Source organism: Lynx canadensis, chromosome X, assembly GCF_007474595.2.
Source record: "Lynx canadensis isolate LIC74 chromosome X, mLynCan4.pri.v2, whole genome shotgun sequence".
In the NCBI taxonomy this organism is placed as follows: Eukaryota; Metazoa; Chordata; class Mammalia; order Carnivora; family Felidae; genus Lynx; species Lynx canadensis.
Genome location: NC_044321.2, coordinates 52083082 through 52097791, shown reverse-complemented (window position 1 = coordinate 52097791; position 14710 = coordinate 52083082). Strand labels below are relative to the sequence as shown.

Below are 14710 nucleotides of genomic sequence, written 5' to 3'. Positions count from 1 at the left end.
AAGGAAGGAAATTCTGCAATATGCTGCAATGTGGATCAAACTTGAAGGAATTATGCTAATGAAATATGCTGGTCATGGACAGACAAATACTGCATGATTCCTCTTATATGAGGCACTTTGAGTAGTTAAAATCATAGAGACAGAAAGTACAACAGTTGTTGTCAGGAACTAGGGAGAGGGAAGAATGGGAAGTTATTGTTTAATGGGTGTAAAGTTTCAGTTTCATAAGATGAAAAGATTTATGAAGATGGATAGTGGTGATGATTACACAACACTATGAAATGTATTTAATGCCGTTGAAGTGTACACTTAAAATGGTTAAGATGTTAAATTTTATGCTATATGTATGTTTTCCCAATAAAAATGTTGAAGAACAAAGAAGACTGAAACTCATACTGGACATCAGCTAATGATAGCTTCTTAATACTCAGGGCCCACCTTCTTTCCCAAAGTGGCTTTCTGCTCCTTGTATCTTCCTGTCCAGCAGATGTAATACCTGTTGTCTATGTTCATATTTCCTAGAATCAACTGACACACACTTAACCCCAGAACATGGCCAATTCCATTACTTTCATTACAAAAGTTTTCTTCTATCCAATCTATTTTACTTCCTGGCTCTACCAAGTGGCTAAACCACACCCAACTTTGCTATATCTGTGCTTTACAGAATATTATTCTTCTGGATGCCTTATCCAGGATCAGGCTTTAAACCTTGTACTATATCCCTCACCATAGCAAGCATGTCTGCATGTCATGCCAATCTGTTCCTGGTCTCATATTGCCAGGAACCTGAACAGTCTTACTGCCTTGTATATCCCTTCAGAAATACACCTAGAGAAGCACTTCTAAAAGTGTAATCTGGGGACGCTTGGGTGGCTCAGTCAGTTAGGCATCCAACTTCAACTCAGGTCATGATCTTGCAGCTCGTGGGTTCAAGCCCCATGTTGGGTTCTGTGCTGACAGCTCGGAGTCTGGACCCTACTTCAGATTCTGTGTCTCCCTCTCTCTCTCCCCCCCCAAGAATAAACAAATGTTAAAAAAAATTAAAGTGTGATCTGTATAACAGTGTTACCAGAAGATGTTCACTAATAAAAAGTTCAGGAATTAAGTATGGTGAATTCTATATATTCTTCACATTTTGAATATTTTTGATGAACAAAAATAAATACAAGTTTATGAGAAGTCCTGCAGCAAACACTATTTGACCACGTTTAACCTAGTGTTTTGCAAACACATTCAGACTTGTAGCCTTTTTTTCACCAGATATTCATCCCTCAGGACTCAGTTTGGGAGATGTTTGTTTCAAGTGTACCTCTGAGGTGCCCCAGGTTCCAGTGTCTAAGTCCTCACCAGTTCTCAGGTTCCAGTAAATGAATTTCATATGTTAAGAATTCCTCACCCAGGATTCCAAGATGCGTATTTTCCTCTATCTGCACCTTTTCCTGGAATGTCTCATCTTGGAAGGCTTCATATCGGACTTTCCAGTAAGTGCCCCCAATTCGACTGGAGCTCTTCTGGAAGAATTTATCTGAGCCACTGGATATAAAGAGGTAAATGTCATATGATTTAATTATGTATCATATAGATCCCCATCTCATCCTTGGTCTCATTAAGTTATGGGTACTTATGTCTAGTAAGAACCTCAGGGATAACCCAGGTTAAATTCCACACAGTGAAGTTATATCCTTTGATGACACCACTAATTAATGACATATAGCTTCTGCCTGCTTGAGTCTTTCAAAGGTCAGGGGACTTATTTTCAGAGAAAACAATCCTTCTTGCTATTGGAGTTTTAATGGTTGGGATTCTTTATAGTAGGCTGAAATCTTCCCTTAGCAAGTTCCAGACAATGGGAAAAGTTCTGCCCTCTTAAGTTACATAGCCTTATACATGTCCTAATTATCCTCATGTATTCAAGATCCTTTCTCACCTTAATAAAAAATATTCTTAACTTAAAAATGAAAGCCAACAAACTTAGCAAGCACAGTTGGAGATTCTAGAAGCTATGCTGAGATCCAAGTTCCTACTTTTTTGTGGTTTCTGCAGATTCATTCCATTATTCCTCACTAGAAGAATAAACACGACAGGTGCCCTAGAATATTCCACCCAAAACTCTCCTAGTCATTTACTAAGTACCTCTTCTGTAAAAGATCTGGAATCACTGATAGCCCAGTGAGTCAGTATAAGTTAAGGCCTAGCAACTGAATAGGGAACTAACCTTCTGCTCTATTTTCCCTACATGATTCATGGGTGAGGTAGGAGAATTTGGAGAAGTTCTTCCAAAAGGGTGAGAATGGAATGGCTACAAGGTGGGTTTCTCCCACTCTTCCTACACTTCTCACAGTGCTTTTTACACTCCTTTTCAATTGCCTCCTTCAGGCTGTAGAAAAGAAAGGAAGGGACCATGAGGTAAACAATGAGTCAAATAAAGAAGAATTGGATAAATGCCATTTCAACTGTTCTGGTTTCTTTTGAGTTTTATTTTCTGAATGTGGCCTGGGATCATAACAGGAGCAATCTCAAACTCTACTTGGATCCTTTGCTGAGAATATGACATAACCCTACAAAAATCTTTGTAGCTTCCCAAGAGCAAACTCTCTAAGGGACCACAAGAATTTGGCTAACAGTTGTGTCATGTAATTCCAGCCAGACAATGATTGTAATGTCTAAGTGAAGTGAAAGATTTCTGAGAGGGTGTAATAGGTGGTGGGCTGGTCCCAGGAGCTGGGGGAGGAAGCCCACTGCCTCTTACCTGCCTGGCTCCTTCAAATTCTTCCCAGTACTCCCATCATGCCCCATTGGGCCATAGTCCCATAGAATCTCATGGGCCTCAATGAAGTACTGCCGGACTTTGCCTGTGAGTTGGTTCATGGGAGGAGTCATGGAGCAAGACTTGACCTGGTAGAGTGCTTGCATGCCATCTGGAGGAAGGACATAATGGCTGGATCCATTCTACCCAACAGGTCGTATACCCAGATGACCCACCTTCCTCCTTCTCCTGTTACCCCCCTTCACTATGCCACTTTCTTTTACTCCTTAACAGCGTGACTGGGAGAAAGGGAGCATTCTATGTGGGAATTCCATGTGGGAATTCAAGTACCTTCACTTGCTCACCACCACTTGTTTGTTTACTAGATCACATTCTTGCTTCTTCAAAAGGCTTACATTGTAGCAACATCACAGAGTTTGAAGTCAGAAATACCTGAGTTCAAATCTAATCCTTATCACTCGCTATATGACCTTAGGCCAGTCACTTTCTAGATCTGAGCTTTAACCCCTGTTTTGTAAATGAGGAGAATAGGGAAATCTACCACTGGGCTGGCAGGAGCATCACATTTTTTTAAAAAGAGGAGTAAGAAGAAAAAGGGAAGTAAGTTACATGTAAACTGGAAAGTTCCCAAAATAATGGAACTTCTATACATAGAGATGAAACTGCAGACTTGGGAATGTCAGGAAAATTCAAATTCTAAATAATAATAATAATAATAATGTTTATTTATTCTTGAGAGAGAGAGAGAGAGAGAGAGAGAGGGACAGACAGAACATGAGCAGGGGAGGGGCAGAGAGAGAGGGAGATACAGAATCTGAAGCAGGCTCCAGGTTCTGAGCTGTCAGCACAGAGCCTGATGCGGGGCTCAAACTAACAAACCGTGAGGTCATGACCTGAGCTGAAGTCAGATGCCTAACCAACTGAGCCACCCAGGCACCCCGGGAAAATTTGAATTCTAAATAGTATCTCCAAATGTGCAAGAATTTACATTGAGGTATGCATAGTAATAACGGATAATAATACCTTATGTTACCTTTACATATGTTACCTCCTTCAATCCTCATATGATTATGAGGATTAAAAGTCTTGTGAAACAGACTTTTAATGTGCCCTTTTGCAGATGAAGAAAACTAAGGATCAGAGAGGTTAAGAAACTTTCCCAAGATTACACAGCTAGTCAATGGTGAAACTGAGATTTATAATCCCATCTTTTAACTGCAAATTGGAATGCTTATTTTCTTCTCTCAGAGAAGTTACCTGAGCTCAACCAAAGTTAATTAAACAACTGGTAGAACCAAGATTTGAGTTCAGGCTTTTCTGGCTGGCTCATATTACCTTCCTGAGATCCACCTAATTTATCATATATCAAATAATGCTAGAAAGTGTGAGCTCAATATTATACTATATGTTACCTAACTAGAATTTAAATAAAAATTTGAAAGAAAAAAAAAGAAAGAGCTAGCAATGATCTTAGACAGTATGTAGACTAACAAATTTTATAGATGTGGAAAATGAGGTCTATATATGGGAAAACAGTTTTCCAAAGTCATACAGTGAGTTTTTCACAGAGGTGAGACAATATCTCAAACCTTCTAATCACTCATCTAGTGTTCTTTTCATTGTCTCATATATTCTCCCTCTCCTTTGATGCTCCTCAATGCACTATGTCATTACTTCAACAATGTTCTCTCTGAAAACCAAATCTTCTACCCCATAACTGTTGGTTCCCAACTAGAGCATCACTACTTGCTCACAGTACTCTATGATCTCCTGAAGAAGCCTTACTCTTCTTTAATCTCTCCTTCATTCCCTGTTCAATAAGCTGCAAATTGCTCCAGATCTTAATTCCTTCGAATTCCGAGCAAAGAGGACAGCAAGTTAACTGCCAAGCTAGGGAAAGTCCTGGCTAGGTCCCAGAATTCTAGTCTAGTATTTCATTCTTTATACCTAGCTGTCCCACCTGAAAGACCTATCTTTTGGCTCCAGACACCTGATGACCATTAATGCCATCTCCCTTCTATACTTCAAGGGTCAGAGTTGCTTAATCTCACCTCGCAAGTGACTATTCACTTGACAGCTAATCAACCAGGTGCCAGGTTCCTGAGGCACCATCTCAGCAGTCACAAAGGTGGCTGGAAAGATGTGAGCCACATCAGTGCGGTGGCCCCGGATGGTTAGTATTTGTCCATGGAAGAAAGCTGTGTGGACATCTACTTCATTGCCCATGCCAAACAAGTGCCAGGCCACACGCTTCTGTGCACACATGCTTAGATCTGGTAAGTTACCAAAAACAAAGCCATTGATTGCTGCAAATAAAAATCCAAATAAAATATCAGAGTCAGGAAAATACAGCCTAATGGGAGAAGGTTTGCCATCTGACAATAATAATAGATAACATTTAAATAAATTTTTAAAAAGCAGACTATGTTGACCATATGCTTTATTTCATTTAAAACCTTACAAACACTCCTGGGAAATAAGCAGATATTGTTGCTCTCAAACAAACAACGAGAAAACCAAGGCTCAGAGAAATAAAGTTACTTCTCTGCCAAAGCCACAGAGCTATTAAGTGATAGAACCAAGATTCCAACCCAGAAATCTGAAGAAGTTTTCTAAAGAATGGGGTTTATTTTGCAAGCTAATCTTTCATTCCAGGCCAATTTCCTTCAGAAATTTCCACAGGACAATTTTCAAGTTAACTAATTACCATGGTTATCAAAAGCAATTGGTGTAACACTAAAGATAAATTTGAACTGTGCAAGCCATCCCTACATCTTCCATCTGAGTTTTCACCTCCCCTTGGAATTGTCTGGCTTTGATAAGAAGTAAATCCCTTTCTTAATTAAACAAAAATAAAATCAAATTGTTTCTATTACTAAAATAAATTATTTGCTCATGATTCAGGGCTTTTGTGTCTTTAGTTTGTTTTGGATTAATTAAGATGATCAACTCCCTCATTGCCAACCATTTCCCCCCACAAAGTGGGTAATTCTTCTAACCTTTTTAGGACAAAGAAATGTTGACTAATTGTATCAGTGGGCAACCCTCACCCTGAGTGACTGAGCATATAGTACTTGACTTTAGAATTGATAATCTAGGCCATTCCACATTAGAAGGCAGGGCATCTAATGGCAAGAGCACAGACTGTGCAGTCAGACAGATAAGGGTTAGAATTTTAGCTGTGCAGTTTATCTGTTAGCTGGATAACAGCTGACAGATCTGTTAGCTGTGATCCTGGATCCTCAGTTTCCTTATAGGTAAAACAGAGAAAAGATACCTACTATTTTAAGTTCTTGTGAAGTTAAAAAGAACCAAATATGTGAAAGTACCCACCAAATGCTAGGCCCAGTACAAACTCTCCATCAGTCTTCACTATCATGGTGTGGCCACCCTCTCCCAGCTCACCATGCATCCTATTGCTTTCCTGAAAGGCCTCATCTTCTTTGTCTACTGAGGCAGGGTCTGAGCAGTAAGTGACAATGTTCTCATCAATATGCCAGCTAAGGTTCTCATCTACCACACTGAAGAGCAGGAAGAAATAACTGTCCACATCCTTCCGCTGAGGAGGGGAATTCCCATCCAGGGTTCCTAGAGTAAGAAAGAAAGATGCCCTTGAAAACATCCCTTCCTTAGCAACAGTAACCTGCAAAGGGTACTCATAAGGAATAAATAGCAAGACAGGGTGACTTAAGAGTCTGTTGTCAACAGGAAAACAGATAAGGCCTTTTGCTGATAATTTCTTTTATTTTCCTATTTTTAAATGTTTATTTATTTATTTTTAGACACAGAGAGAGAAAGTGGGGGAGGGGCAGAGAGAAAGAGTGGGGGAGAGAAAGGATCCCAAGAAAGCTCTGTGCTATTGGCACAGAGCCCAACATGGGTCTCAAACTCACAAACCGTGAGATCATGACCTGAGCCGAAATCAAAAATCAGATGCTTAACTGACTGAGCCACCTGGCACCCCTTTTACTGCTAATTTCGATTTCCAAATTTCGATTACCCCAGTTAAACCCAATTCAGCTGAGCCTAGGACTTGAAGGTTAAGCATATAGGATTAATATCCCTCCCACCATCCCTACCTATGCTTTCAACCCAGGGCTTTAATCTGACCATACTTCTGAAACACTCAGGTCTTCTGGGCCTGGCAGTACTTAAATTTATCATATTTCCAACCAAGTTCCAGTTCTTCCCAAATCCTAATGGCTCCACTTTTGATATAAATCACACTTAAACTCTTAGTGCACACCTTACTTTTATGTTACTTGACTCTCATCATTACTAATTCAAGGTTTTAAAATGAAGTAAGAAAAAAAAATAAGAAAACATTATTATTTTTTAAATGTTTATTTATTTTTTTTAGAGAGGGAGAGCTGGGGAGGGGCAGAGAGAGGGAGACACAAAATCTGAAGCAGGCTTTAGGCTCCGAGCTGTCAGCACAGAGCCTGATGCAGCACTTGAACTCACAAACCACAAGATCATGACCTGAGCCAAAGTCAAACACTTAACCAAGTGAACCACCCAAGTGCCCCAAAAGTTTTTAAAAGGTAATGAAATTAAAAAAAATAGTAGAAAGAAAGTTTAGTGTGGTTTATTCCTAATAATAAATAAAGGTGCTGGATTAACACTCCTTGAGGTTGCTGTTTAATATGTAGGTGATCCAACACACATCACTGCTTCCTGGAAATATCCCACACCACATCTCAGTAGCTCACCCATGGGGTCTGTACCTCTTTTACAAGTGATAAGGGGTCCAATGAGACCAGTAGCAATGTCTCGTGGAGCATCTACATGAGAATGGTAGATCCAGGTGAGGCATGCTGGGTCAGCATCAGTGGGTGCGTGGCCTTCTGGAATGGTCCAGTTGTAAATGTGGCTGCCTCCCGGGAGAACAAAGTCATCAGCTTTTAGCTGACCAGAGGAGCCATCTGGGTATAGGGAGCCTAGAAAATGAAATCGCACATGCCCAATCTCAGGGTGAGTGAGAACGAACGTAACAGATATAGAAGCCAAGAGAAGGATGATATATGAGACAGTGGTCCTCACAACCTGAAGAGGGCACCTGTTCAGGTAATATCCAGCCAAAGAACCACAGACTTTATATCAACCTCCCAGCACCTGGAGAGGTGCCAGCCATTGGAGAAGGAGCTGTGGCCATGGAAAGTGCTGCACAGCCTGATCCAATAGTATCCTCGTGCAAAACCAATGGCATAGAAGCAAGAAAGAAGACAGAATTCCTGCCCCCACTGCCCTTTCTTCAGGCCCTCTTTGGAAAATAGACAATTACAGAATTTCAATCTAAAGCTAACTGAAGTTCCTCAAAATATTAAAAATAAAACTACCCTATGATTCAGTAATCACACTACTGGGGATCGACCCCAAAGAAGAAGAAGAAAAAGAAAAAAAAAAACTGAGAAACTCTTTATCTTTCCTTCTATTCTAAATGACAGCCTTGCTGTATAAAGAATTTTTGGCTGCATATTTTTCTTATTCAGCATGTGAAATATCTCCTGCCACTCCATTCTGACTTGTCAAGTTTTAGTGGACAAGTCTGATGCTAACCATATATGTGTCTACCCTTGTAGGTTAAGGACATTTGTCCCTAGCTGCTTTCCAAGTTATTTCTTAGTTTTGTATTTTTCAGGTTTCACTCTGATATGTCAAGCTGATGACATGTTTTTGCTGATTTTGAGGGGAGTTCTTTGTGTCTCTTGGACTTGAATGTTCATCTTCCTCTGGGACTCTTATGATACAGATATTGTTTCATTTTATGGAGTCACTAAGTTCCCTAAGTCTCCCCTCATGATGTAATAGTTTACTTTACTTCTTATTTTCAACTTCATTATTTTCCACAATTTTATCTTCTGTATCACCTATTCTCTCCTCTGCTTCTTGAGTCCTCATTGTGACTAATCCGGTTGGTTTTGCATCTCAGTTATAGAATTTTTATTTCAGCCTCACTAGATTTTAGGTCTTTGATCTATTCAGTAAGGGTTTCTCTGGTGTCTTCTATGCCTTTTTAAAGCCCAGCTAGTAGTCTTATGACAGTTGTTCTAAACTCTTGTTCAGATGTATTGTTTATATCTTTTTTGAGCAACTCCCTGGCTATGATTTCTTCTTGACCTTTCTTTTGGGGAGAATTCCTCTTGCCATTTTGGCTAAGTTTCTGCCTTTTGCATGGTTTAAAAGCGTGTTATGTTTCCTGAAACTGAGAGTACTGCTATATTTAAAAGGGGTCATGTGGCACTTTAAGAAGTATTTCTGGTACATGCTGTGTGCACTCTGCTGTTGTGTTTTGTCTGCTCTTTCCCACTGGTCAGTCCTCTGCTGAGTTTCTCCTTGATTTTAATGGGAAGTGTTTGGACATTTAAGTAGGTGTGCTTTGATTTGATTGTTAAAATAAGCCTAGAGGAAAAAATCCTGATTCCCCAAAACAAGAGAAATGGAAAGGGAATTTAAAAAAAAAAACAGAGAATTAAAAAAAACTATACAATCGATTCCAGAGAAAAATAAAAGAAAAAAAAGTAAAGTAAAAAGAAAAAGAAAATACAAAAAGAAGACTGATCAAAAAAAACAAAACAAAACAAAACAAAACAAAAACAAAACAGAACAGAAACGGAAATGAAACAAACAAGAAACTATGAACCAATTCCAAAAGAAAGAAAGAAAGAAAGAAAGAGAAAAAAAGAAGAAGAAGAAAGAAAAAACAGGAAAAAAATAAGCCTGGACCTATTTCCACCAGAACTGCAGGTGTCTTTTTGAAGCACTCAATTTTCAGTATATTTAGTGTATGTTGGGTGCTGCCTATGCTGGTCTTCTAGAGGAGAGACATTCTGTGCTGGCTTAAAGTCAGTCTTGTTCTAGTAAATATGCAGTTGCCAGGCACAGGGGGGTGGGTTTAGTGTAAATATGTCCTGCTTTCACTGGGGGCTGCTGTGCTGCTCTGAAGTCCCATCCTGTTGGTGTTGGGGGGGAAATGGCACCACCCTAATCTCTTGTTCCCAGACAGGGGATCTTACACCCTGTACTGTTCAGGCAGCCATCACAGAATAACAATATCAGTCAACTTACCCTGCACCACAGCTCTCCTGTGTGCTTTCTTTGGCACATGGCTGGGATTCAAAACTTGAAGTCTTAAAGGACCCAGCACTGTGTGGACACACCCCCTTCCTCTAGAGTAGAGCAAAAACACTAATTCAAAGGGATACATACACCCCTATGTTTATAGTAGCATTACTTACAATAGTCAAGACATGGAAGCAGCCCAGGTGTGCATCCATTGATGGATGGATAAAGAAGATATGATATCCATCTATCTATCTATCTATCTATCTATCTATAATATAGATATCTATAGATAGAGTTATGAGTCTGTTTCTTGGTTTCTTCCCCCTCCCCGTTTTATTTCTGTTGCTTATATCTATAATATAGATAGATAGATAGATAGATAGATATAGATATAGATATATAGATATATAGATATAGATATTGATATATAGATATATATGCAATGGAGTATTATTCAGCCATAAAAAGAATGAAATCTTGCCATTTGCAATGACATGAATAGAACTATAGAGTATTATGCTAAGCAAAATCATTCAGTCAGAGAAAGACAAATGCCATGTGATTTCACTCATATATGGAATTTAAGAAAGAAAACATATAAGCAAAAGAAATAAAATGGGGAGGGGGAAGAAACCAAGAAACAGACTCATAACTATAAAGAACAAATTGATGGTTATCAGAAGGAAGGTGGGTGGGGGGATGGCTTAAATAAGTGATGGGGATTAAGGAGGGCACTTGTGATGAGTACCAGATGATGTATGGAAGTGTTGAATCACTATATTGTACATCTGAATCTAATATAACATTGAATGTTAACTATATTAGAATTACTTTTTTAAATGAAGCCAACTTAATGATCAGTTGGTCCACTTACCCATTTTATAGAGGAGAAAACTGTGGAAAAATAACTTACCCAAGGTGATACAGGGTGTTAGTGGCCCAGTCAAAACCTGATTCCCTTCTACTTCCCTCACTCACTGTTGTGTCATTATCATAGGCCATTGGATGGGGGTTACAGATTAGTAAACTGAACTTCCTCTTAAGAAGAAAACCGGACCTTTCAGAAGACTGTGACACTGTGCTGAGATGAACACTGGATGTTACATTTAAGTGATGAATCACTGGGTTCTACTCCTGAAACCAATACTACACTCTATGTTAACTAACTTGAATTTAAATAAATAAATTAAAATTAAAAATAAATAAATAAATAAATAAACCCATGGGCACAGTACCTGATGCTCACTAAGCTTTTCAAGGGCTTATGGAATTATTTAAGATTCAGAAGAAAGAATGTGTTGTTCAAAATGTTAAGGTAAAATAATGAAATTAGGATTATAAATGTTTACAAAATATAATATGTTAACTAGTCAAGTAAAACCCACCTCAACATATAAGTAAATTAAACATATGCAAATTATATTAAATGTGGTATATAAGTAAATTAAACATATGTAAATTATATTAAATGTGGTATATGGATGCAAAAAAAAAAAAAAGAAGACTGTGACACTAGAATAACACTCCATTACATTTGAAGCACACTCTTCTCTTCCCAAAGTACAGTCAAATATTTTATGTATATTATGGAGGGCACTTGTTTTGATGAGCACTGGGTATTATATATAAGTGATGAATCACTAGATTCTACTCCTAAAATCAATATTATACCAAATTTTAACTAACTATAATTTAAATAAAATTTTGAAAAAATCCTATTCAAGTAATTCTTTATGATAAAAGGTAGATTGAATCTCCATATTATCTACCCTGCCAATTCAGATCAATAAGGAGATTAAATATTATTTTCATTCCCAGCTCCTGTCTCTAAAATGACACTAAAAGAAATGTAGTCTTTGTTGTGGATAGGAGAAAGAAAGGGTGGTCTGATTTACCTTCTGAGTCCTTCTCATAGAAAACACCATGGGGGTGGATTGTGTAAGGACGAGTGGCAAAATTCTTCAGGTGGATAAGGATGACATCTCCCACCTCAGCCTGCAACACTGGCCCCAAGAAGCCCAGCCAAGTAGGCTGGGCTATTTCATCCACATAAGAGCTATCTCTGTATTCCTTGTAGATGGTCTTCCTGTAGCTGCTCCCTATCCGGTTCTTGTCAGATTTTAAGAAGCTGGAAGCTACTCTGGGAAGAAAGAAAAGAATGATGCACAATTTTGCCACAGTCTTTAAACATCTGGAGACCTTTCTCCAGGGGGAGCTGACCAAAAAATGTCTATTTTTGTTTAAGAGAAAATGTGATTGTACTGATCAAAACACAGAAGCTTTAGGTTAGAATCTAACTGTTAGACAATGGGAAGCATTAAGTTCAACTATATAAAATTGAAATTAGACTATATTAAATTGTTGATATTTGACCACTTTTAAACTCCAAAAAAAAAGGCAATTTCACACTTCAACCTAAAATATATAGTAATGAAGAGACAAGCAATTACGGACTCGCTCTTTTTAGGTCATCAACTCCCAATCCATATGACCTGACCTTGAGTCATCTTGCTATATATGAGAGGTCTTCTAGCATAATGGTTAAGATCACAAGCTCTGGAGCCAGATGATTCCCATACTGCCCATATTGTCACTTACAAATTTGTGGAACTTTGAGAAAGTTACTTAGCTTTTTTTTAAAGTTTATTTGTATTTAGATTGAGAGAGAGATAGCAAGTGGGGGAGGGACAGAAAGAGAAGAAGACAGAATCCCAAGTGGGCTCCGCACTGTCAGCACAGAGTCCAATGTAGGGCTCAAACTCATGAACCGTGACATCATGACCTGAGACAAAGTCAAGAGTTGGGCGCTTAACCAACTGAGCCACCCAGGTGCCCCAAGTTATTTAACTTCTTTATGCATATTTTTCCCATCGTAAAATGGACATAATCATGGTACCCAACTTGAACAGTCAATACTGGTGACTAAAAAATTTTAAATACATAAAGAGCTTAAGACAGTGCCTGGAAAATAGTAACAGCTTAATAAATGTTAACTATTATTTCAAAGTATTAGGAATGGAAGATAATAAAGTTATCCCTCAAGGACACCTTTAATAAAAAGACTGTTACTCCAAAACTAGATGGGTAGGAAGATGGTTTTTCAAAAAAAGATAGCTGCTAGTCTTACTTTAGTTTTTCTTATAGAGTTCTAAGACATTACAATTAACTTTAGAAAACTCTGACACTTTGGGGAGACAAAGTGACTCAAGATCACAAAAGAATCTTTAATACATTTCTTTTTTTTTCCCCCAATAGATATTTGTGGAGAATCTTCAAGCCTCTAAGATTAAGAAAGGTTAATCTCAGGAAGCCTGGGTGGCTCAGTTGGTTGAGTGTCCGACTTCGGCTCAAGTCATGATCTCACAGTTTATGGGTTTGAACCCCGTGTTGGACTCTGTGCTGACAGCTCAGAGCCTGGAACCTGCTTCTGATTCTGTGTTTCCCTCTCCCTCTGCCCTCCCCCACTCACATTTGGTCTCTCTCTCTCTCTCCCTCTATCACACACTCTCTCTCTGTCTCAAAAATAAGCATTAAAAAAGAAAGGTTAATCTTATGGAAACTGTGAAAGGCAGAATTGTGACAAGAGTACCAATTTTGTATTCACTTTACCCAGGCTTAAATTCCAGCTCTTCCATTTACTAGCTGTGGGACTTGGGCAGGTCACTTGATCTTCCTGAATCTCAGTTTTCTCATCTATAATATGAGGATATTCATACTCACGTCCTAGAGTTTTGTGAGAATTAGGTGAGACAAGGTATGTAAATTTCTAGTATGGTGACTGTCATAGAGAAAGTGTTACATGGTGATAGCCATCACTGTTAGTTACCTGATTCTGAGGATTACCATAATTTTTCAAGTTTTCACATATCTGAAATCAATATAGTTCCACTGACCTATGGTAGCATGGTTCCATCACATACATCTTAGAAATACTGTATATTTTTCACATTTCTTTCTTCTTTGAAAGCATTGTAGATAACATTTTAGAATCAAGAGAATATGGAATTACCTTTAGGACCCTAAAAATGCTGGAACACCTCAGTGTGGAAAAGCATACTCCATATAGGATGCTGGCACCTGAGTGAACTAACCATCTTACCAGGAAACATGCCACTGGGTGTATGGCTATGGAGATCAGGAGCTGGCTAACCACACCCTGAAAAAAGGTCTTCAAAAGGCTACCTCTTGAGCTCAGTGGTGCCCCCCCCCACTCCAGCTATAATTGCACAAATGATTAAACATACGTATCATTGTCCAGAGGCTGGTTCATGATGACATTCCTTCCCTTGGGAGCATAGTTCCACTGCACATCCAGGATGCCCAAGTAGTAGACTCGAGTGGCCCCATCAGTCAGTCGGGGCCACAAAGGTTGCAGAAACAACAGAGCCCAGAAGAGATGGCCTGGTTTCATGGCCCACATAACTCTGGGAAACAGGCAAATGAATAGCTGCTGGTATGAAAGAAAGAAAGAAGAAAGAAAGAAAGAAAGAAAGAAAGAAAGAAAGAAAACAAAAGGGCTTTGTGTGTGTCTGGAAAACTAAAAAGGCAAGAGCCAAACCAAGTGCCTGAGAAAGCAAAAACCAATTAGCCCAGAATCTCTCTCTCTTACCTGATCCCTTTCAGTTCAAAAAACATTCAATAATATCTGTATATTGGACTTTGGAGAGCAAAGTTAAAAGGTCACTTATAGTGATAATTATGTATCACTTCTTTCAGATTAGAAATCTGGATAGAGTTCCTTCAAAAGTATAAAAGTAAGAATGTACTCTGGCCCAAGAATCAGGAAACAGGCACTAGAAACCTGATTTGGCAACTAACTAACTTATTACCTAAGTCAAGTCACCAATTCTTCCTCTGCTTCTTTTTTCATTGTTG

The 14710-nt window shown here is 38.7% G+C and overlaps 1 protein-coding gene across 2 annotated transcripts in view; it reads right to left on the bottom strand.

The window, feature by feature from the left end:
- The window catches only part of HEPH (hephaestin), a 75641-nt gene extending 61375 nt beyond the window's left edge, over window positions 1-14266 (bottom strand). Inside the window, exons 1-7 of one of the 2 annotated variants that reach the window (XM_032592211.1) lie at window positions 14080-14266; window positions 11731-11975; window positions 7498-7710; window positions 6176-6358; window positions 4822-5076; window positions 2753-2921; window positions 1400-1536 (exon numbers count right to left, since the gene is read on the bottom strand). In XM_032592211.1, coding sequence (XP_032448102.1) covers window positions 1400-1536; window positions 2753-2921; window positions 4822-5076; window positions 6176-6358; window positions 7498-7710; window positions 11731-11975; window positions 14080-14255 — 1378 coding nt within the window. In that variant the 5' untranslated portion in view covers window positions 14256-14266. The remainder of the gene's footprint in view (window positions 1-1399; window positions 1537-2752; window positions 2922-4821; window positions 5077-6175; window positions 6359-7497; window positions 7711-11730; window positions 11976-14079) is intronic. The other variant, XM_032592210.1, reaches the window with a different exon arrangement.
- Window positions 14267-14710: the final 444 nt, after the last annotated feature.